General features: G+C 30.6%; 3 protein-coding genes across 3 annotated transcripts; 1 reads left to right on the forward strand and 2 right to left on the reverse strand.

Annotated features, from left to right (window-relative positions):
• Window positions 1-1,476: 1,476 nt before the first annotated feature.
• Window positions 1,477-2,711, reverse strand: LOC137829448 (uncharacterized). The gene is made up of 3 exons (XM_068636252.1): window positions 2,135-2,711; window positions 1,933-1,983; window positions 1,477-1,868 (listed from the first exon to the last, which is right to left on the reverse strand). Exons 1-3 carry the CDS (start codon window positions 2,709-2,711, stop codon window positions 1,477-1,479), a joined length of 1,020 nt encoding a protein of 339 aa, XP_068492353.1.
• A 4,325-nt stretch (window positions 2,712-7,036) lies between these two features.
• On the forward strand, window positions 7,037-10,763 carry LOC137829449 (probable transcription factor At5g61620). Its single transcript, XM_068636253.1, has 3 exons — window positions 7,037-7,220; window positions 10,426-10,628; window positions 10,719-10,763. The coding sequence occupies exons 1-3, from the start codon at window positions 7,037-7,039 to the stop codon at window positions 10,761-10,763; spliced, it is 432 nt and encodes a 143-aa protein (XP_068492354.1).
• A 924-nt stretch (window positions 10,764-11,687) lies between these two features.
• Window positions 11,688-24,859, reverse strand: LOC137830449 (serine/threonine-protein kinase TIO). Its single transcript, XM_068637785.1, has 22 exons — window positions 24,605-24,859; window positions 24,448-24,522; window positions 23,526-23,618; window positions 23,286-23,360; window positions 23,084-23,176; window positions 22,653-22,716; window positions 22,460-22,544; window positions 21,710-21,782; window positions 21,546-21,614; window positions 21,358-21,438; window positions 21,177-21,258; window positions 20,911-21,060; window positions 19,695-19,833; window positions 18,457-18,628; window positions 17,090-17,188; window positions 16,361-16,891; window positions 14,991-16,148; window positions 14,414-14,647; window positions 13,743-13,886; window positions 13,301-13,381; window positions 12,732-12,920; window positions 11,688-12,139 (listed from the first exon to the last, which is right to left on the reverse strand). The coding sequence occupies exons 1-22, from the start codon at window positions 24,692-24,694 to the stop codon at window positions 11,894-11,896; spliced, it is 4,023 nt and encodes a 1,340-aa protein (XP_068493886.1). The 5' UTR covers window positions 24,695-24,859; the 3' UTR covers window positions 11,688-11,893.
• Between the last annotated feature and the right edge of the window lie 962 nt (window positions 24,860-25,821).

Genomic DNA, 25,821 nt, shown 5'->3' on the forward strand with positions numbered 1-25,821 from the left:
ATGTTTACAATTACTCCATAATTCAAAATTTAAAATTCAACATTCAAAATTTAATATTTAAAATTTACTTTTTAAAAATAAAGAAGTCCCAAAATGACAAATATCTCCTCTCATATATTTTTAAAATATAAGTATAAGGATAAAATTGGAATAAAATAAAATGAAAGTTAAGAAGAAAGTCCTTTATATATAGCTATAAATTAGTGTACTAGGCTTTAGAAACAATTAGTACTCTTCTTTTCTTCTCGGTATCTCAGACTCTCATTGCTATTTTGGGCTTTCGATTACATGGTCCATTGGCTTGGACTGGTTCTCGGTTGCAACTTGTTTTGCTTGGTCAGGTTCAATAATAAATATAAAATCAATTTGCTTAATTATCAGATAAAAATCATTTTGCTAACCTCTTAAGTAAATAACTTATTTATAGTGTTCACTTGTTGAACTTTTGACTTAATTGAACTTTTATTCTTCAGATCTTACAATTATAAAATATATTAATTATAAAATATATTATAAATGTTTTGAACCTATTTATTGGTTCTAACGTAAATCTTGTTATATGTACCATGAAACCCAAAATTTAACACTTAAAGCAACATTATTTGTTTATTTGTGGAATAAAATAATTTGTTTAATGTGGTCAAATGTGATTGGGTTGAATAAATAATTAAACCGTTTAAATAAATTTGTTGCATGTCTCTATCTGGTTGCTATCTAATTTTATTCTCATTTTTGCTTCCATGCATAATGTGGACAAATGCACTTCTTTATTTACATGCAGATAGGTCTTTATCTTCATCTCCCTGGAGGTGTAAAAGGGATTCAATATGAGTTAAAATAAGATGAAGAATTTTCAACTTGCAAATTTGAACATTACTTGATAAAAATATTCTAGAAATGTTCATGATTTATGGTTTGTGTATGATATTGATGCTTATTAGTTGTTATAGTTATATTTGGTTAACAAAGAGATAAAAATTGGTTCTAGATTTAACCAAATTTTATAAAGTAGCTACCCAATCAATTCACCACAACTGCTAAATTTTATGTTTTGCCTCAATTTAAAAATAATCATATGAAAATTATGTTTGCTGACACAGTTAATTTAGTCATATTTGGATTTTAAGGCACACCATTCATATGTTAATTTCATGCTTTGTGTCAGCTAAATGATCAAGTTGAAAAATGCAATTCAATCAGATATAACTTCAAATAATTACTTATGAATTGAAATCCTAAATAAATACCTTTTATATTATCATCCAATTACAAATATAGATTGGTTTGATCAGTTCTGCTGCATTTAACTGCTATAGGTATTCTGCAATGACAGTATTAACACCAGAAAAAGATGCAACTCTTGGTTCTGATATTTGATCACATACTCCACAAGAAACATATTATCAACTTTAACAGGAGAATTTAGAGATTAAACATGTTGTATTTTGGAACATGTAATCATGAATTGAACCAGAATTAGATTTGATTCTGCAAGTTGGTAGCATCAGCAAGTACAAAATGGGATGCTTCATCCATGACATCCTCAGTCCAAACCCTTTCACCATAAACAAAAGCCTCTAAAGCTATATTACGTGCCACTTTATTGCCTCCCCAACCCACCAATGTGAGACTTGATCTCGTCCAACGGAGCATGATTCTGCAATCTTCCAGAAGTGAATCAAGGTAGCAAGTTTCAATATTGCCTTTTTCTTTCATTATTTCGTTCCAGTGACTGTATAACTCTTGGCAATCAGTTTCGAAAATAACATCACAGAAACATAGCTCCCCTGCTCGCTCTAAAGCCCACCTGTAGCACAATGCCTCTGCAATTTCCACCTCAAAACACTCTTTTTCCATAAAATTTGTCGCTGCAGTGTTCATCCAAACACATGTTAAGTACTACACCCAATAAGAATTCTAATGCATACACACAATTTTTCAATAAACACTCATCAAACTTGTTCTTTTCAGTTATTACAGCATCTGCATTATTCCATATGCACAACATGTTTTCATTCCAAAAGTACAACTTCAAAAAATACACAACAAGAACACTTCTCATGATGAAAACTCATAAAACATTATAGTTTCTTAATGATGAGATGAATTATGTTGAATAGAAGAAAAATTATACCAGATGCTAGTGGTGCACCGGTGGAGTCTCTATAAACAACTCCCATTGCAGTACCAACATTGTCTTGAACAAAAGCAGAAAAATTGGCCTTGACATGAGGATACAAAGGTGGGATCCATTCATCTGGAAAGAACATGGAGCAAGCCTTGGCCATGACCTCTGGAAAACCCAGTTTCTTTTGTCGCAGAACCCAAACGTTGCGTCTGTGCCAGAGTGCCCACATGATTACGCAGACGATGCCCATGGCCCTTTTATCCAACAAAGCCACACATTCATGGATCCATTCCGACACAGTGTTGATATCATGCATCGTTTCCACTCTGAGCCCCAATGGCGACCCAAACCAAATGGTCTTCACTTCCTCACATTGCAACAAAGCATGCATGGTTGTCTCGTTGCCCTTCCCACAACATGGGCATGTGTCGTTTTCAATAATACCTTTTGCTAACAAGAGAGATCTCACGGGTAGTTCCTCCCTGTATGCATTCCACACAAGTTTCTTGCATCTTGGAGCTGCCTCTGCATGGAATATACGATCCTGCACCACTGAGTTGCACACACTGGTTGAACTTGCCATTTCTCAAACAACTGCAAAAACAGAGGCAAATCTTGGAGAAACAGAACACTCAAGAAAACCAAACAAGAAAAACAGAGTTTCTTCTTTCTTTTCTTTTGAGGAATACAAAATTACCCAGAAGAGGAGAAAGAAAAGAAGAGAAATAAACTTGACAAAAACAAAATTATCGTCTAAGGTGTGTCTTTAGAATATTTATGAGACTAATAATGTGAATTATTTGTTTAAGATTTTTATAATTAGTTTTTGGTTGCTAAATGACAGAATTTATTGTTTTTACCTATTCCAATACATTTGCATATTTTTCATGTTTAATATTGAATTTTAAAAATTAAAAACAAATATCAATTATTGTAACTATAAATTTAAAATACAATTAAAGAATATAATTATGTATAACTTTTATTTTTTTGTATATTATAAACTATTTTTTTTTTATATTTTACATGTAAAATTGTAAACAGGTATATTTTATAATGTAATATAAAACAAAAATATGTATTTAGCTTTTTAAATAATATTTTATGAACATAGAATAATTATTTACAAAAGTAATATAAAAATTACTATTTCTAATGTATTAAAATTAAAAAAATTATTTGTTTCAAAAAATAAATATGTTATTGAATACTGCTCTTAAATAGATAAAAAATTAAACTATTACACATAATTGAGATCTCATAATATCTTAACATCCATTAATTTCACAAAATACTCAGAGGGAAAATATCTTGTATATGTAAGTAAATTTGATGGATATAAAAATATTCAAGTCATTATCTGGGAGTGAGAGAACGAAAAACTATGTAGTGAAATAAGAGTTCTTTCAAGTAAAATTAAAAACAAAAAAAATGAAGATTTTTTTTTCTAATTACTTAAGAAATCAATTGTTTACACAATTAAACTTTTAAAATTAAGTTAAACATAATAAAGAAAAACATATAAAAATAAGTGAAAATAATAAAATATATATTCTAAAAATAATTTAATCTAATAAAATTGAGGTTTGTATATTTTCTAAAATATAATGTATTGTTTGAACAAATCATAAAGATAAAAAAGTACATAATAATGATAAATATTTTGAAAATAATACGGGATTAGGATAGAAAAATGAGTTCGCATTCACTATGGGGACAGCTCAATCCAGCTCGCATTTTGCGTGTCAAATGCGAAACGGTCTATATGGGACGAACCAATCCGCATTGTTATCTCTAGTAAAAATATATATTCAACAAAAGATAATATTGGGTTGTTTGTTTTTTAGTTTTACTTTTTTTATAATAATATCAAATTTTATGACAATAATTAAAATAATAGTTTTACCTTTTTGTTTATTTTTTATTATTTATTTTAATTGTCACAATAATAATTAAAATAAATAATAAATTAAATATATTTTAATATAACTTAAGAGAAAATATACACATCGTTGATACATAAAACTTTTAATTTTTTGTTTTCACTTGAAACTGTGTGTGTTTATAAGAAGGTAACTTAAAAAAAGACCTTTTTAATCAACTAAAATAATAATTCTGTCACAAAACTTTTGACTCTTTTTTTTCACAAATTTTGAGTTACATATCTTTTGATTACATGACATTTCGTCACAAAAATATTGTGACAATTATTTTAATGTTATGTCACATATATTATTACTTCTAGTAATAATGCAAATTCTCAAAAAATATTTTTTCTCTGCAATTGGTATTGAGATAAAAATAAACAAATAAAATATCTAAAATATTATGTAAAATATTTAAGTTATGTTATATTATATATTATTATATGTTATCCTGATTAATGAACGTTATTTTTCTCACAAGAAACTTAACACGTCATAATAAACAAGAAACTAAGTATATTTCATGAAAAAAAAATTAAATTATGTTATATTATATATTATCTTGATTAATGAACGTTGTTTTCCTAAAAAAATTAACACGTCGTAATAAACAAGAAAATAAGCACATACCATGAAAAGAATTAGTGTTTGTTAAACTAATACTAGACATTAACAACGTAGGCGACTTTAAAATGACGTTAATTATTTCTAACTTTTTTTTTAATAAGTAAAATATTTATGTTGGTATCATAAAATAAATATTAAAAAAAAATAGTGTTGACCTAGTTTATGTTAATCTTGTTTATTATTAGTATTTATATTTATTTAAATTAATGTCAGTTAGATAACATTAATTTTATTTATTTTATTATTTATTTAAATTACGATTAATATCATTTGAAAATATCTTTTGTTGATATAAATTGGAAAAAAAATGTGTCTATACATCCATGATTTTAAGTGTTTAAATACAATAAAACATAAAATATGGTCATACATTGTCTATAAGACAAATATTTTATTCAATAGCAGATTACCTAATACGCAAATATTTCGTCTATTAGACGATACAACATTCTGATATCTTCCTTTACATCTAACAAGACATCAATATGCTCGGACAATACATGCATAGTTTAAGATAATCTTGTACTTCTCGAATATCTGTAAGTTTATTCTATGTCGTAGGATTTGTCTGTTCCTTTCGTTTGTCAATGAGATATGATCAAGCACAAGTCATGTCAAGTGATCTATTGGATAAAGAGCCAAAGTTGTTTTCTTCAACAACAACCTAACATAAACATTATTCAACTCTAACACAATTATTTGTCTAATACAATGTGCACTTTTACCATATATGTTGCATCTACTAAGACTAAGACTGCTCTAGTAGCATCATCTCAATATGATCCAAATGTTCTGAGTATTGACATCAATGATGAGTATAAATGGATTTGTCAATGTCAAAAAATTATGTAAATAGTTGTTTAATAAAATTTTATAACTTGTTTATCTTGTCTCATTCACTACTAATTATTTAGTTTCTAAATTTGGTATCTACAACATTGGTTGCTAATTAGATACCAATTTAGAAACTATTTAACAATAATAAAAACTAATTTAGAAACCAATTTTTTGTTTAATTTCTAAAATGGTATAATTTAGTTACTATTACAACTAATTATTTTGGTATCTAAAAATTGATTTTTATTTGATGATTTTTTTGTAGTGATTTAAAAAAAGTGCTACTTTCTATAGAGAGCATACGACATAATTTATATTGAAATTTCACTCAGTCATCCTCTTCACCATTACCACCTCCTACAATGAAAATTAGACTTCATTCTCTACTGAGATAAAAATAAATAAATATAATATCTAAAGTATTATATAAAATATTTTAAATTGTCTTATATTATATATTATTATCCTGATTACAACGTTATTTTCTTCTCAAAAAACATAACACGTCATAATAAACAAGAAAATAAAAATATGCTATGAAAAAAAATGTAAAAAAAATCACCTTTAATTATTAATTAAGGATTGAATACACGGAAAAAAATGTCATAAAAATTAGATATATCAAGATAAGATTATAAATCGCAAATATAGATTGTCACATCGTATCTTACCGTTTCCTTTCTCTCATAATATAACAGATAAAATGTTAATTTTGTAATTAATTGTTCATGAAATAAGTGTGATAATAATATAAGATTGAAAAATTATATAATATTACACAATTAATTAAAATAAAGTAATTATTACTGACGTATTTATACTAAAAATATATATTCAACCAAAAGATAATGTTAAGATGTTTCCTTTTTTAGTTTGAACTTTATATAATAATATCATATCCGATTTTCCTTTTATATGTTTATCTTTAAAAATTAAAAAAAAAATCCAAATAATTAATAAGTTATAAACTTTATCCTCATTGACTTTTATATATATAAAAGATAATGTTTAGATTGTTTCTTTTTTTAGCTTCATCTTTTTATAACAATATTAAATGATAGTATCATATTCTATTTTTAATTTTATCTTTAAAAAAAAATAAAAAAAATCCAAGTGCTTAATAAGTTATAAACTTTATCCTCATTGACTCATAAAATATGCATATATAGTTTATAACAGAGATTACGTCGTTGCAAATCTAAAATAAATCAGATCCCAAAAATCCTCTGAAGTCAAAAAGAAGAATGAAACTACAGAAAAAGTGAAATGTCAGTTACATGAATAAAAGGAATAATTAATCAATGAAATGAATAATCAAATTTGATGCCATAATTAGATTGTTGACCAAATATTTTCCCAGGATAATAGACATAAGATTGAGAATTAGGAAATAAAAGATTATTGGTTCATAAAATGGACTTTTTCATCCCACCAAAAGCTTTATAAATAGAGAAAGCCAAAATTGTTATCACATGATCATAAGAGTTGTTGACAGAGCAAAAGAGAAAGAGAAAGAAGAATGACATTCAATAGGAACAGTGAAGATTGTTTGAGGCTGTTTGGTGTCAACATTGTTGCAAAGAAACCTGTAACTGCTGCTGATGCAGAGAAGGACCTTAATGGAGCCAAAAGTTGTAAAGATGAATATTTCTCTGAAGAATTTGATCAACAACTACATGCATATCATGGCAACAACAATATGGGTACATTATTCATTCCTTTTAATTATATTAACAACACACTGCATATGTTTTCTAAATTAATGTTGATAGTGTTATGATTGCTGTTACTGCTAAATTGACTTGGAAGTTTTATCAAACACCTTGTAGGTGCTTGAGAGTTAAATCTTTAAATTTTATATTTATTTATATATATATATATATATAAAAGTATGCATAAATTATTTCAAGTAATATGTTATAAATTTATAATATTTTTTTCAATAAAGACAACCTAGAAAGATTTAATGGTCTCTGCTGGATTTTTTAAGTTTTTAAACTGTTTTTATATGGGTCGAAACCTATGAAGTTTAGACATTTCTCTTAAATGACTTGTTCGTGTCGGACACACGTATCCGTGTCTATACTCGTACGACATTCGAACGATACTTATCGGTGAAGTGTTCAATTCAAAAAATATTTATTGGATTTCTTAAAATTCTAACACGGTTCTAACACAATTTTAAAAAATATAAATACAATAATTTTTTAAAAACTCAAATTTATTGTATAAAATTTTATTATGATTATAAAAATAAGGAACAAATTCTTTTGAACCAGTCATAAAAAACATCTTGCTCCTCTATAAAAAAATCCAATTTTTGTGTACGTGTTGTGTCTGTGCTAAATAGGTTGAAACATATTTTCAATTTATTTAATTTTTTTATAAAAAAATATGCAAACTCATATTATATTATTAGTAGAAATTTGTTGTCTTTTAAAATATATATATATATATTATTGAAATTTTACATAATGAGACTGTGTTGATTGTTATTTTAATAAGAATTCATTTTTATGTATACATACAAGTTGTCGATTGATCCTGTTTTATAGTCACAAACTAACAAGTTTTATTTATTTTTATTTTTATCTTAATTTTAAAAAAAAAATTAGTCAACTTTTTAAAAAAAATTACTATTGAGTTATAAAGTTAAAATAAATAAAAAATCTATTTTTTTTTATGTTATTGTTCAACATGTCTTTTATGTATAATATATATAAAAGGCTTTTCAAGATAAATTTTTAGATAATAATTGTGGTTATGTTTAGGTATTTCTCTATTTATTTATTACGAGGTTGTTTATATATATATAACTCAGCTTAACATTTATTGAAATTGACTTTTGAAAATAATAATTAGTCATGTTTTGTTGACAAAATGTGTTTTTTTTCTTTCTTTCTGTAAAACATGCCTAAAATGTACAAACAGTTATTGTGTACATGATTGGTTAAGTGTTGTTTATTGTTGATGTCAAGTAGTTAGCATTTGCCATGAAACAAAAAAGATGTTTATTTTTTTTTTCTCTTCTTTGTTAAACAGAATAGTTTTTTATGTGTATAGAATTTTTTTTATATGGATTGAAGTATTTTTAAATACTTTAATTTATTTTATTTTTTCTTATTGATAGAAAAATGATTATTTTACATTTTTAAAATGTGAGAAAAATATATATTTTTTCTGAACAATGATAAGATTATATTTAACATAATTAAAATTAAGAATTATATGATATTTCAGGGAAAGGTGGAAGAATGGTAAAGTTGAGTTATTTAGATGAAGAGAAGGAGAATAAAAATAGGAAGGATTATTATTTTGGATGTTGGATGAATTATCCTGAGTTTATGAGATCAAATATGATGATGGATGAATCCATAAGAAGAGAATGGATGATTAATTCTTCATTCAAACAAAATTCTAAAGATATCTTTCTTCAAAGACGACATGCCTTCCATGACAAGAAAAATAAAGGTACACATCATTAATATCTTTCATATAAATCTACTATTTATATCAATTTTTATTATGTTAAAAACATATGTATGAATCTTTTGCACTTGTATTTTTATTCAATTTTTACATTTAATTATTTTCTTGTTGAAAAAATTTATGAACTTTTTATTAATTATATTTGATAAATAGATTAAATTTAAATAAAGATAATCAAAAGAGTAGTTACAGGGCCATAAAATATTTGTGAATATATCTCAAGATCGGTTAGATATTTCATCTAGAGATAAGAACTTTTAATAGTATATAGGTGAAATCAAACCTTACATTATAGGTTGATTTTATAAGGTTAGGTTAGACTTAAATTCTTGATATGGTATTAGAACCATTTGGAGTTTATTCTAACGAGAGTTTGTTGAGCTTATTATATCACTCACTATTGGGCTCTTATCAGATCACATGTTATCAGGTTGTTATCAGACCAGTTATAATATATAGTTTCACGCGAGTAGGCATGTCTCGATTGAGATCTCACGTTTTAATATGATATTAGAACCATTTAGAGTCTATTTTAACAAGAGTTTCTTGGACTTATTGTATTGCGCACTATCGAGTTGCTATTGAACCATGGTTTTTTCTTCCACCCCTACATTTTTCTAAATTCCAAAATTGGCCTTGACCTTTTATTTGAAAAAGAACACCGTGGTTATTGGAAATCGGGATTTGGGAGTGTGCTACAAATTCATCAATCCGAAAATGAAATCATTTTTTTTTTGGATGAGGGGGTGTTCTGGTAGTAAATTTTGCATAAATTATTGATTTCCATATTGCTGTATCCGAAAGCCTAATTCTGTTACGGATTGGTAGATCCGAAATGCTTTTTTTTTAATTATGGATTTCTGAATTTGGAATGTATATTTTTATTACAGATTGGTGGATCCGGAATGCTTTTTTTCAATGTGAAATGCTTATTTTAAATTATGAATTTGTGGATCCGAAATTTTATCGGAAGTGCTAATCTAAAATTTTCTGGATTTTATAATCCAGAAAGCAAAAAAATAAATACAGTTCAAGTGCATTTTAGGGTTTTTAAAAAATAATAGGACAGTTTGATTTTTGCATAATATTGTGGGGTTGCAGGAAGAAATATGTAGGGGTGCAGAAAGAAATTATCTTGAATCATTTATATATAGTTTCACGTACGAGTTTGCAGGTCTTGACGTGAGTGGGTGCAATGGAGATTTCATATCGACTAAAAATAAAGACATTTCATATTATATAAGTAGGTGCAAACCTTATTTAATTACATATATAATATTTGCAAATTTTTAAAAAAAGTTAATAAAGATACTTTTTAATCCTTAAATTAATTTTAATGATAAATTAGAATTATTTGGAACTTAAGACAATAATAAATTTATTAAAATTATATAACATGAATGATTTTTGTTGTTGAAGGGAAACCATGGACTGAGGAAGAGCACAGGTACTTCTTGTGTGGTTTAAAGAATGTTGGAAAAGGTAACTGGAAAGAGATCTCAAAGAATTATGTGAGAACAAAGACTCCAACACAAGTTGCTAGTCATGCACAAAAGTATTTTCTCAGAATGAGTGCTTTTGAGACAAGAAAACGCAGAAGAAGCCTCTTTGACATTCCACTTGTTCGTTTTTACTCCCTTCACTTTCTCTTTTTCATCTCTCTTTTCTCTTTATGCACTTCTTTTACTCTATCTATCTTCTGGATATGGCAGGAAGAAGATGCAGCTTCAACAGTTTTTGCAGTCTCCCAAATATAATTCCAACCACATTTTCCTAACTTCTAACTTCTAACTTCTAACTCCATTTTTAGTATACTTTTACTTAACATAATTCTTACTCATAACAGGTATACCCTTTCTCTGTCATCTTCTTCTTAAAATTTATTGTAGTTTTTCTTCCCTCTATGGAAACTAACATTTTTTTTCCATATTTGCAGACTAATCAATTTTGCATCTTTCACCCATTTCAAGCTCTCTGAACCAGCCAGTGATTATTGTAAATATCCAATAAAATGCAAACTTTGGCAATGTTCTTACAATTAACAGTTCATCATCTCAACAGAAAATAACTCTCTAACTATGGAAGTTGGAACCATCAATGTACATATTAAATAATCAGAAACTTAGGCCATTTTCTTCCCATTTTTAATAGATTTTTCCATATTCTTTCAAGAGCGATTCACTCCAGGAATATACTCATGTGGTTCTTTTTTTTTATCAGCACTTTTTAAGTGTCCTTTTTTTTCAGCAGCTTTTAAGTTCATTATTTTGCAGTATAAATTTTGCATTGCAAGAAGGTTTTATGGTCTTAACATTAGAATTAATATGTGTCAAGATTAATGCTGCTTGAGTAGTTTTAAACACTTAATTTTACATAAATAGTCAAAATATCATTTTTTTATAACAGAAAAACAAACGTATGAAATTACACTTCTAATTTTAATCCTAAATTTACTTACTAATTAAACTAAAACAAATATTTACAACTACATTGATATTATGATTAAAATACGCAAATTTTCAAAAATCCTCCTTAACAGAGCTCAGAATGTTAATTAGTAATATATTTTAATTGTATACTAAAAGAATTAGTTATTGTATTTTTTTCTTCAATAAATACTAATAAAAATACTTATTCAGACTGACTTTATTTTAAGAGGATTGAGTAAGAAGTCACAGTCATTAAGAGACAAAACAAACACTTAGAATAAACATTACAATATATGTACATGTACATATTTTACATATATTAAAATAAGTGTCAAAAAATCACTTATTTGCAGTGTTACAATGTCCGTACAATTCAAGAAGCATTGTACAAAGAGAATAATGACTTCTTCAGTGGAAGTCAGGCACCAATGGCACAACTGTGAAGTAGAGTTAAAATGTCAAGGTTCAGCAACTTTACCAATGATCACGGACGCATATTTGGCTATGGATGATTCTGGAGACTGCTTAAGCCTTCCAATCACAGGAAACAATGGCGATGAACGGATGAACTGTCTGCAGAGTGGATGTGCACACATCTTTGCCAGGGAAAACAGAGCGATCTTAAGTGGAGATTCGTTTCCCGAATCATTTCTGCCTGGATTTAGTGCCGATACCGCACAATCGGATATTAATTTCAGCAGAGACTACAAGGGAGAAACACCATCCAAGCAAAACAAAAGAATTAGGTATAATCAAAGCCAGTAGTTGAAATACAATCCACTAGTACCATACAAATTTAAAACAATTGATTGTGGGATAGATTGAAAACAAGCCTCCCGCAATAGAGAGATTGATAGTTCACTGGTTTTCAGACTACAAAACCTAATCAGACATTTTCACGTAGGCACCTGCTCCTTATTCTAATCAACTAGCAATCACTAGCAGCATAGCTACTGTACTGTATCTATTCAGGCGTGGCATCCGCGTGACTAACAGGATTTTATTTTTATTTTATGAAAGAAACATAGTCAATATTGTCTAAAAATTCTCCATCCAAAAGCATTATTAAAATTTAGGTATATTTTAAATCCATAAAAATGTGGAATAACTACAATTTTAGTTTTCCAAACTAAGAAAAGTTTATTTTAATCTCTCGAATTTGGAAAAATATGATCCAGTTTAGAAATATTAATTTGAGGATTTAAAAATATATTTAAAAAATCAGATAATAAGTTGTGAAAATAGATATGAATAGAAAACTTTCACGGTATTAAAAAAATGCAGCTTTGCACTAACCTGAACCGCTCCTTTAGACACGATGTCTTCACAAAGTTTGTCAGAGTTACGAACGAGATTACTAAGTGCACCTGCTGCATTTGCCTTAGTCTTATCTTCCTCGGCTATTTGTAACAAATTTGCTAAATGAGGAATCGATCTCCTCAGCTCCTCATACAACAAGTCATTGTGGTAAGCCGCATTTCCAATCTGAGTTCAGATATGGTGCAGCAGATTAAAAGAGATGAAAATAGAAGAAAAGTGGCATATGTACGGTATAAGAAAACATAAACACGATGGCATCAGTTCTAAAAGCAGGAAGGATAAGTTTGTGCTAGATACATCTTGGTAGATTGACAATTAAACAGATAAATGTTTGACAAGTGAAACATTAAATAAAATAATTGATCGCATTTTATGTTATTATGTCCATGCAATTACATTAATATCTTCAGCAAATCATGAACCACAAGAATATTCTAAAGCCAAAATAAATAAATTAATAAAATCAAACGCATTAAGAAATACATATGAACAACATGGTTATGATCAAGTTTTAGTTTCGGCAGTGGGAATGAGATCAAACTTACAGCAAAACAAGCAAACTTTCGTGTTCGTTTGTCTGGATCAGAACATCTTTCGATAAGGATACCAACAATTTGATGTCTAACCTGGAAATCACAATTGAAAATAAGAGAATCCAAAATATGAGAACAGCAGAAAACATAGTATTACTTTTTTTTTCATATCGTTATTTGAGCGTCAGAAAATTTAATGTAATGTGTGGTGTCATCCAAAAATTTCCTGTTACATTATTACGGCCATAGTATAAATCTATTTAACAAAATTGTATATATCTAACACTTGGAAAAGGCATAATTGCTTAATAGCTAACAAAAAAATAAACAGGAGGAGAAAATGGCTGAAGTAGGAGAAATAATGAAAAGAAATTCAGGAAATAGCATCCAACAACGAAATATCATTGTCTTAATAAATTACTTTAATACAAATACCATTATTTAGAATACTTACAAGTGAACTATAAAAATAGGCACTATGACGACACATGTTTCCAAGAGCACTGCAAGCTTTGGCACGCATATTGGGATCCTCGTGCGAAAGAAAATCTTTCAAGAACTCCAAAATAGTAGCACCTTTAATGTACTCATAGAATCCCTGATCACCGTAAAACAGATAGTAATGATTTTCCAAAACAATAATTAAGGAATATCCAAAATGAAAATACAGAGAAATTAATGATCCAAAGTAGAAACAAAACTGGATGATCAGAAACCACGAGTATATATTCGTTCAAAGTAAAACTACAACCAACTGAAATCAAAATGACATTTTGACACTGAAACAAATACCTGTAAACAAATCACCCAAGACAGTCTCTATAAAGAATAAAAGTTCATTAAATTCATAAAAAATAAATATACCCTTAAAGGATTAAAAACTTGAGAATGGATGCATCTGTGGTACCAAATAAGCAAAATAAGGATTCTCTTTATTTTTTAACACAAAAATACATTTATGTAAAATGAGGCTGTGCATGGCATGCACTATCTCCACCTATCTAACTCTTTCTTTTATGTGTATTCACCACCCTTAGTAAACAGAATAGAAAGAATAAAGGTAAGAACTGACTAACTTTGGTATTTGCATTCGCATAAAATCATTTGACGGAGAATGAAACTAACCTTGTCCATGCGAGCAAGATCGGAAATAATCATAAGAGCATCCAGTGTGACCTCTTTTGGGCCCGAACAGTCAAACAACTTTCTCATCCTATTTGGATCCAAAAGACCTTTACTCACGAGTTGGATTGCCAAAGGTCGGTGGCAGACCATCTTAGCTAGAAATGCAATAGGCCTGCCCAAATCATTCAAATCCATATAATCTACACACCGAAGGATGATACCAGGCACACCAACCTGAAAAGTTCAAACCATTTAATAATGGTAACAACATGAGCATTAAAGTTAACAATATAGCGATTCATCCAGTAATCAAGTTTAAACAAAATATAAGTACTAGGCACGATTAGAACAGTTGCTAAATAAAACCAACAAAAAAATTGTCTCAGAAGCAATAACTGTTGAACCACAGTACATCAGAAATGACTTATCCATCATTAACCACTGCTCGTTAAGGAAAATGAATTTACTTGTAATGACGTCTTACTAGCAAATCATGGAATGACCTCTCATTACTATAACATGCTACAATGATATTTGCTAGAAGCTTACCAAATGAGGAATCAAAAAAAGATTTTACCTCTGCAAGTATCTTAATATATTTTCCCATGTCTTCTTCAATTGCCTTAATTATACCCTTATCTTCCATGCATACTCTCTGACCAGAGGAGCCCATATTAAGAAGAAATCCACTGTTGACAGAAGCAGTGGCGGAAGGCAAGCCAGGTGCATTTTGCAGAGCAACAAAAGGAAATGCTAAAATATCTATCACAGCATTTATTAGATCTCTGACTCCTGCTCTCCCTCCACCAGGTCCGATCCAGCATTTCACCAACTTGATATGAACATCACATATCAAGTTGGAAATGAGCTTAATATGTTCATTCTTAATCAAAATTTGACGATATATCAAAGCACCGCCAGAAAGACAATGGCATAATAATGAAATTGTCCATACAACACCAATAGGAGACAATCCAACTCTATCACTTAGATGATCATTTCCATGAGAAGCATTAAAACCATCATTTCCTAATAAGCCCATAAGAAGTAGAGGAGTGCCACTTGCACACAACTGCTGAACAGCTAATGGTCCTCCCCACTTGAGTCTGGAATCTAAAAGGCCAACATACCCATCTCTTACCCCTTGCCAATATGAGAGTTTCCCACTGAAGTTGCAAGGGTCCAATTCATTTTCATTGCCAGATGAAAATTTAAGATGATCACTTAGTGTAGAGGTTCGAGGAATTAAAGGCATTGCAATTTCAGATATTGGAGACTCAACTAAAGCCCCAGATTCGAGAGATAGAATGGATGCCAAAGCCAATATGGCTGATGCACTTTGAGGTTCGATAGAGGTTTTTATTTTATCATCAGAAGTAATATGATGCGAAAGCACTGTAAGTCGAGCATGCTGCTTCTTTGGTGCGGTAGTGAGCATAAACATTGCTGAATTTCTTCCAGTTGACTTCAAACACTGAGCAATTATTGCGAGAACAAGACATGAATGACGAACTAGAGCAGAAGGATTTGTTAATTTGCACTTTACATTACTTGGTTCCATACTCTGAGCGTCTTTGTTAACAGAGGAACCGCATAATGATAAAACAGTGAAAACTTCTGAAACAATAGTTCCATCACCACCCCCACTAACAACAGTAGTCACTGGAAGGGAACTGGGAAGGCCACAAAGAAGAGCTGGAACAAGTTCATTGTGTAGGCAGCACCTAGACAAAAGCTGGAAAAACAGAATATAACAAATTAAATCACCTTAAACTCTGCCATAATTACAACCACAACCTTTGTCCAAATAGAAATTAGGTGCTACAACTACAACATCATGAAGAAAACAGCAAAAACAATATTGAATTCATCTACTGTATCCAAAACACAGGTATAAAACTCGTTGCCATATATCCAAAAAAGGGGCAAGGGGTAAACCACAATTACCTGAAGACAACAACTCATTGCAGACTCAAGTCGTTGGTGAAAACAATAGTAAACAGCAACCTGAACAGCTTTTGATCTAAGGAATGCTCTTGTCATTGCATCAACAACTTTAGTTGAATCTGCTTTGTCCAAGAGATTTTGCTCATGTTGCACAACTTCCATCCGATGCAAAGAATGACTGCGCAAAGCATTAATGGGAAACAAAATGGCACTTTTTTTCATAAAAAGAATATCCAGTGCATTAATCAAAGACCACATAGCTCTGCATGCTTCAGAAGCAGCCCTTAGCATGTTGGAAGAACCTGAAATAAGACTTGAACCTGAAGTGGCTAAACACAGACATAGATGGTCCACTAAACCCATTGTTTTTGCGTGGTCTAAAATTCTGCTAGCTGTTTCATTCAGTGTCTCTTGGCCTGAAATTTGAGAAGATGACTTAACCACTTGAGCAACTCTAGACAGCATGACTGTAATGCAGGCACTGGATTCATAAAGAACTCTTCCAGATGCATCATTATTTGATGCTACAACCTGAAAGTACATATAATAATAAGTACTAAAAACAAGAAAGAAATACACAATTATCAAGAGATTTTTCATCTAAGTTATACAAACTAGTATTCAGTGCATATAGGCTGGTTGGAAAAATGGATGAAAACGGCACTACTTTGATTGAAAATATAAATTAGCATTACGAGATATGAATTTACATGATAGAAAGAGTGTTACCTGAGAATATATATCAACAAATTCAACCCAGTGACTTAGATAAGAGCTTGATGGGCAACTTCCTCCATTATCTAGCAAAATCTTAGTGATGGAGAAACCCTGCACCAAATAAAATATCTTAAGTTTCACTGGCTATTCTTGGGAGAAAAAGGACTGTCAGTTATTGTCAAAAACAAATAATAATAGGCAAACCCGGTTTAATACATCATTAATCAAAGAGCACCTAATTTAATGCATGTACTGAGATTGATGCCTTTAAAAAAAGTAGTACGAAAGCCTAACCAGATGCAATCAGAACATCAATCAAGCAATGCCATAATGTCCTATCATAAATTATGTCTAATGGCAAACCATTTGAATCTACATCTTTCTTTAATGGTTTGGCCTATAGTTTTCCTTGCTCTCCCTCTGTCTCTAACTTTGCACCGTGCGGGCATCTAATCTTACTCTCCTTACTAGGTTTTAGAGATTTTAGTCTAAGATCTAATTCAACTCCTCAAATCATTTTGTAAAGCAATGATGGCTCGAGTCTTACAAGGAATATGTTGGTCATATCTCTAGTTGATATCAAATCTAAATCTAACCTAACCCCCCTGAGAACCAACGTCTCAGAAGTTGCACTATCCAAAACCTCACTCAACCTTTCTTGTTGTTCTTCCACTGATAGCCCTTTCCAAGAGGCTACCAACTCTTATAGGACACAATCAAAGCAGTCCGGGAATGAGTGCAATTAAGGCAGTTTACCAACACTAGGGCTTCCACTAGTCTTTTCCCTATATGCTACCCAAATTTTCCCTATACGTACTTCAAGAAAAAGCAGTCCTAAAAAAATTGGTTCTCAAGGATGATATTTGAGAGGCAATTTACAGTTTTCACATTATGGGAACTCAACATAGCTAAAAGGACAAACCCTGCCAGACGGACAAAACCACTCTCATGCCATGATAAATATTGGGGCTAAAGGAAGGAAAGACTGAAGGAGTATAAGGGAGTAATAGTTTCATGGATAATGAGGTAGAGAAAGTACAAAGCAATACCACCAATTTATAATTACAATAACTTATTAATCAGATCAGATTACATTGTTGTTCTTCTAGTATACGCCCGAGCTCACTAATACAATAAATAAGACTGCTAGCTCTAAATAAATTTATTACGGAAACAACTCAAGAAACATAAGAAATTATAAACAACTCCCAAGATCGCTTTTCAACAATTACTAAGATTGCTTCCTAAATTACATCACTATTAAACTTCTAAGATATTGAAACGGACTGAAATATTCTAACATACATCAAACTAAAATCCAAGCAAGTTTTACTAGTCATGGAGGAAAAAATACTATAATAGATGTCATTGTGATGTACCTTTGCCATCATGTCAATAACTTCAGAAGACTTAATGGCTATAACAGATCCAGTAAACACAAGGAGCTCTTTTATTAGTTCATCTATTCGTCCACTAGAATTGAAGGCACCAGCTGCAACGAGGTTTGAGAGAATCCTCAATGACTGATTTGATTGAGGAACATCTTGATCACTGTACATTGCTCACATGCAATTAGACTTCAAAGACAATTAATTATAAAAATTGTGTAGAGGGCCTAAAAAAGCATTAACTTTTAATTTAAAGGTTATAGAATTGCTATTGTTTTAACATTTAAAACACTAAGTAAAAACCCACTAGTAAATCAAATTGATTTATTTTATTTCTATGAAGAAGATAAAGAAAGAATAGAACAACAGCACACTAAAGGTAACCAGTTTTTTTTTTAAATTACAGGAAGAGAAAAGCCATAAAACACAAGACTCTTGAGTTGGCATTTACCATTTCAAAAATAAGACAATGATTTAGTCAGAAACAACGCAAACTTAAAAAGGTTTATGTGATGCAGCAGTACTCTGCAAATCAAATAATACTAGTATTAGCACTTTATATCCTTCGCAGCAAACTACAACTGAGAAGATAATTATCAAAATAGAAAAAGTAAATTACATAAAACCTTTCAACAAATCATTTATGAGGATACCAGCAGAAAATACCGAAGGTAAGACACGAGAGATTTTAGGAAGACATATAAACAACATGCTGCTGACATCATCTGGCTGGTCTTGCCGTTAACTATGGCTTTTAGCCCAGTCAACGTCCAAACACATAAACTAAGGCTATTTCAAGATTAAAAAACTATCGTAGTTTTTTTTAAAAAAATACGAACATTAAAAGGCTTATACAATGATTGCTAGAGACGCTCTGACAGCCTGACGTACAAAAGCAGGCAATCAAGGAAGTAAAACTGACATCACATGATTTACTTAACTAGAGGGATAGAAAGCATGCTGCAAATTTGTGATTGAATTTAAAACTATGCGCAAAACATTATACATTGAGCAGAAATACAATAAAACCATGTTTTAGAAGGATAACAAATCGATAGTATTCCTATATTCCAAGTCAAAAAAAAATTCCCTACTTAAAATTATAATGAACAAAATCTTAAAAGAAAAGTTATGAGTAAACTCCACATATTAAAACCAACTCAACGTTTAATGTTGACGAGGATTCAATATGCAAAAATAGAAGTCTTAAGTAAGAAGTTCATATATACCTGCAAATATTTTGAGATCCTTTTGACCACTTCTTCAGTGGTAGCAAAATATGTGCCAACGCTTCATTATCTTGACCAATTATTTTTGCACTTTTGACTGTGCGAGAGTTATTTTCAAGTCTGTCCAATCTTTGGCAGCCTACCCAGAAGTATTTACGTCAATGGAGACATTTGAAAATTAATTTCAGAAAGTCAACAGAACAAAAATTATAATACAAGTTCACAGTACTAAAGTCCCTAACTGGATGCATACGATAGTTATGCATACACATTCCTTCCTTATAAAAAAAATTGGTGAATAAAAGGCTTAAAGTCTCCAGAAGAAATCCATTCCTCATAAATGTCTGCATAAAATGTGGAAAATTTCAAGTATAATATAAGCTTTTCAGCCTTTCTGTTAGGACAAAATTTTTAAAAAATACTGCGTGATGTTTCAACAGCATAAGCTTTTACAGTTTCTACAAATTCATTTGTATGAAAGGATACAGCTATGAAGGAAGTGATTGGACTGGAGAGTGATCATAATCACAATTTTAACATTTTGCATTAATGTTATTTTGCAATGTTAGTTTTGGCTTGAGGAGAGTCTTAGAATATAATTAATATAGAAAATACTTAGTTTAGAATTGGTGAATGCGAAGGACATATGTGAGTATACACCAAATCCGAAAAACAAAAGAACACAAAACATCGAGGAAATCTCCTTTTCATTAGCCCGGAGGCTCACTTATAAGCTTCACATCATATATTAGACCAGAACCATACGACATTTTGGTTCCTAAATTTTTCAGTGTATGTGACATTCAATCAATTCCTTTCGACGGAGCATACAGTTACCTCTGTTCTCATGAGCACACCAAACAAATCAGAAATATAACATAATTACAATAACCAAAAGCCCACCATACCAATTTAAATTTAAATATTAGATAAAATTATTTAATTTAAAGAGGAAACGTTAAAGACATCATTCACACATTAAAATAGAAATTTCACAGTTGAATGAAGAATCAATTATAATTACAATTTCCTTACCTGTTAGTTAAAATAACAAAAGTATAATAACCCTTTCTTTCATAACAGAATGCATTTGGAACGAATGTGACAAAATATAACAATAGAAATACAGTTGGAAGTGCAAAAACAAGATTGTGTTTCCCCCAACCAAAAATATTATTCGCATATAATGAGCAATGAATAAAGCCAAGAGAATTACCTGTGTCTCCTATATTTTGATCTGAAAATACCGGGGACTCATCAAGCACTGAAGAATTAGTTCTGTCTAAGTTAGGACCATTTAACTGAGCTTCACTCTGAAGCGGTGAAGCAATATGCCTTTCCGCACCTACCATGTGATTGTTTTTGCCTGTGACGTAAAAACTATTATACTGAAGGGAAAGAAAATACAAAATTTAGGCATATTTAGCTGATACTTTATCAGTATTAGGTACTATCATTTTGCAGTATTATAAGTAGCTAAACCTGTTGGAGTCTGAATGGTTTTCCCTTCAACCATCCGTTCTGCACCATTGCGCATGCGTGAACCATTTATCTCTCGCAATTCCTGAAGTTTCAGTACATGTTTTATTAAATTAATTTAGAAATCAACCAAATTACACATCCAATGAGCATGTTGCACATTGTGGAACAATCTAACACTAACCCTGGCCTCAAGTTCGTCAGAGGCTTCTTTAACAAATGGGTGCTCAAGAAGAGCCGGCCAAGTTAGTCGACTTTCCGGTGCCTGCTTGAAAAAAATTCAGAAAGCAAAGCATTTTAAATATCATTTTAGATCAAAGTAAAATATAGCAATGTGGAATAAAAAAGGGGATATATTCACAAGTGAGCTACCTTGTTAAGCAAACCCTTTAAAAAGCTTTTGAAATTTGGACTCATGCGATCAGGATATTTAACAGGATCCTGGATTATTGAACTAGTGATCAGACCCACCCTTCAGTACTAGTAAATATGCGTAAGAGATTAAATAACAAAAGTAATACATTTGGGAAATGTACCTTCACAATGTGTCTGATGAGAGCATATACAGAATTTGTGTAAAATGGTGGTTGGCCAACAAATAACTCGTACCTGTTGGAAACAGGAAAACTAGGTGACTCGTGACTAGTAAAGCAAAATGAGGGTCAGGAAGCGCTGTTCAACAAAACACACTACCATAACAACTAGTAACACAGCGTCATCATTCAGATCACTCTTGGAAAGTGCAACGGATCTGGAATATTCACACTATACAAGGGTAAGGTGAAAGAATGGTTGAATACTACAAGCAAGAAGCTGGGGAAAGTATCTTCTGCTAGAACGAAACAAGAAGTTCTGTACAAAAAATGGCATAAGTATGTGACAAATAGAAAGGATTCCAAACGAGAAACCACGAGTTGCTAAGAAAACAACACCTAGGACAACTTCATCGCAGCCATCTCTCACGGTTTACTCAGTAAAAACCAAAAAGCAGTATTATATCAATCCTCTCTTCCTTAACCCTAAATATCCTTTCACCCATAGCCTCATGTGGGGACCCTCATATAACTAAGTAAAAAACCTCAATTGGCACTCAGAATTCATCCATATGGCAAATGTATTCTCCATCCATGAATATATTCAGAAAAATACAAAGGGCTAATGTAAATCTTGTAAAGGGATCCATTATATAGACATCAGGCATTAGGCCAGATTTAAATGAGCAATCAACCACAATCACAATAAAAAGTACAATACTAGACCAAGAAAAATAGAGAGATCCAACATACAGTATGACACCAAGAGACCATAAATCTACAGTGTGGTTGTATGGTTGCTCACGGACTAGCTCTGGAGCCATGTACAACGGGGTGCCTGTAAAACACACGATGTCTGAATATTTACAGACTATAGAACAATCCTCAAAAGTATAAATTGCAGTTAAGATTTAAAAGTAACAAAATCGATTCTGATCAGCCAAACCTTTTATAGAACGCAAAACAACTGTATTTGTGGACATTGCACGTGCAAACCCAAAATCACAAAGCTACAAGATATTCACCAAAAAAGAAAAAAAAAACAAATATTAGACCATTGTTGAATGTACTCATTTGCAGGAAAGTTGAACTAGCTTCTCATGTTTCTTTACAGCTTCCAAGGACAAATTTTGAAAACAGAAAACAAATATTTCCATGAAAAAGCTGAACCAAACATGCACAAAGTGCCGCCTAGGAGGGAAATGTGCTATTCAAAAGGTGTGCCGGACTATTGAATGAAACAAAGCTTTAACTCGGTTATAATGCATACCATAACAATAGATAGTGAATTAGTGGCAAAATTCTGCTACAGCTAGCTATAAGACAAAAATTTAAGTTTATGTTTCACCATGTGAACAAAGTAGCAGTTAAACCAACCTTGACAACAGATCCAGCACCAATCAGAATATTTTGGGGCTTCATATCGCGATGGATGATCCGATTGGAATGCAAATAATGCAAAGCTTTTACCTGCATAATCCAAACTAAAAATGAAATTCTGCTAAGATGATAATATATATATATATAGCACACACATTCCTACAAAAGACAGTAGAGATCACTGAATAAGAGGAAATACCAATTGCTTTGCAATTGCTTGAACTTGCTCTTCCGGAAGGCACTTATCATCCTCAAGAATCTCAAATAGCTCACCCTGCAAAATAAAATAATCAGCATGGCAACATTTATATTCAAAGTTCTGTCCCACAATCTTTTCACTCTCAGCTAGCTGAGTACGCTTAGATCAACAATTAATGCGTAAGTGTTAACTTTCAGATACTGAAGTATCAGTCTGGAAACTGAAAATACGGATGATTACTTGTGCAAATTCTGTAACGACACAAAATTCTTGCGGGCTTTCAAAGGAATCAAGCATTTGAATAATATTTCCATGCTTCAACTTTCTTAAGATCTGCAAAGTTTATTAATATCAAATGTCACCAGTCAGCAGTCAGCAGTCGGCAGTCGGCAGAAACATTTAAAGCAATCAATAATCATATCAATAAGTAGCAAGAACAATTACAAGAAAATCCTTATACTCTACAAGGTAAAGTCAGGTATATTCATCGATTAAGCAAATGGGCAGTACATCAACAAATCATTTAAAAAACTGTAATGATAGTTTCTACTAACGTTACCTCATGACTTAACTATAACATGACAACAGGCATGTAGAACATGGGTTACAAAAGAAATAAATCACAATTTTCCAGGGTACAGATTTGACATTCTCGATACCAGACCAAAAATAATAATGATAATAAAATTATTAATTTATACTAATCGATAAGTGATACTACTTTTCGTAAAGGCTTTTGCTATCCACAATTTCATACCATTTTACCTTGTTATGATAAGGGAATGGTAGTAACTATTACAGTAAGTGCCATAGTAACTATCTTTGATAACTTAATAAAAAAGCAGACACAGATGGGTCTTTTTGTCCGCGGATAATAATAATAATTACTGCAGATATTATACTTAAAATTGAAAAATAGTAAAAATTAACAACAAGCTTCTTAACAAGATATTCCTGATGATCATACCTCTAAGGCAACATGTTTGTTCCAAACTCATACATTAGACACTAAAGTGGGGACAAAAATAGAAATTCAAGCCACAAAACAGCAAGCTACACGAAATCCGTGACCAACGCTTCTCAAAATTCCTAACAACTAGAAATCCATAACAATGAGATTCAAATAGCGTAAAAACAATAAAGGAAGAAATGAATGAATCACCTCGATTTCCTGCCTTAAATTGTGAATGTCCTTCTCAGTTTTCCCGTGCTTCATTATGAATTTCATCGCAACGGTCTAATGATAGAAAATCGGAAGTAAGATAATAATCGTAAAAGATCGAGACTCTGAAGAAACCCTACTCAGAAGCGTAGCGTACCTGCCCCGTGTGCTTGCGCCTTCCCTTGTATACCTTCCCGAATGAACCTTCGCCTACCAGTTCAATCACGTGGTAGTTCTCAACGCCCATTGCTGAATCCGAAGAAGAAGAAGAAGAAGAGAAATGTTCAAGAGTGAAAGGGATTTGAAAAAGCTGTAGAAGAAGAGAAGAAGAAGAGAGAGAGAGAACAGAGCAGAGAAATTCGAATTTCTCTTCCCGCTCCACTCTTTCTAATATTTATTTTATCAAGAAAACGTAAAAAAAAAAATAGTCTAACAAGTTTAGTAAAGTTAAATATGTGTTAGATTAGATCAATGGTAGATTAGTAGATGTTGTTATCAATTGATCTCTGATAATTTTATTTTATTTTAATCTTTTTCCCTAAAAAAATTTACATTATTTTTCCCAAAAAGAATAAATGAAATAGTATTTTCAAGTTATTTTAAGAACCAAAAATAAAATAAATAAAAAATTATCTATACCTATATTTAATGGGGATTTTCCATTATAATTGTTTTTTTTTACAAAAACATTTTCTAATTCTATCATTATTTAATATATCTCATTTTATTAGTATAATGAAATATTTTGTCATTTCTATGAATTACTTAAAAAATAAAATTATTGTTTAATTTTTAAAATTAATATTAATGTTCAGTTTTTATACACAAATTATCTTCTTCCCTCTTTCTCTAAATATTTATTTCAAGGCAACAACAGGAAGAAAGAGATAATATATTATCACTCGTTCTCACACCAAATCTCACATATCAAATAAAATAACTTCTATTTTTTCTTCACTACATTTCAAGCAATTATATTCTCTAGTAAGATCATTATTATTTTGTATCTACCATCAAGTCAATCTTAACCTTGAAGTGAATATCATCACACTTTTCGATCCCAAAACCAGAGAAAAAGAAAAAAGATATTGCTTAATCAACTCATCATTTTTTTTAATGTTACTTTTTGTTTTTCAATTTCAACTCATCCAAATTTATCTTTGTATGTATGTTAAATTATTATCATTGCAAAATATGAGTAAAAGAAAAAAAATATGGATACACCGACGTAATTGCACTTGTTCCGCTAGTAAGCATAAAAACAATTTGTTAAAAATAAGTAAATTATCAACAAAGTAAAATATATTTAACTTTGCTTATTTAGTAAAAAAAAAACAACTAAAGACGTGATTTCTCTTATGCCTATTTGCGTGT

Source organism: Phaseolus vulgaris, chromosome 7, assembly GCF_000499845.2.
Source record: "Phaseolus vulgaris cultivar G19833 chromosome 7, P. vulgaris v2.0, whole genome shotgun sequence".
In the NCBI taxonomy this organism is placed as follows: domain Eukaryota; kingdom Viridiplantae; phylum Streptophyta; class Magnoliopsida; order Fabales; family Fabaceae; genus Phaseolus; species Phaseolus vulgaris.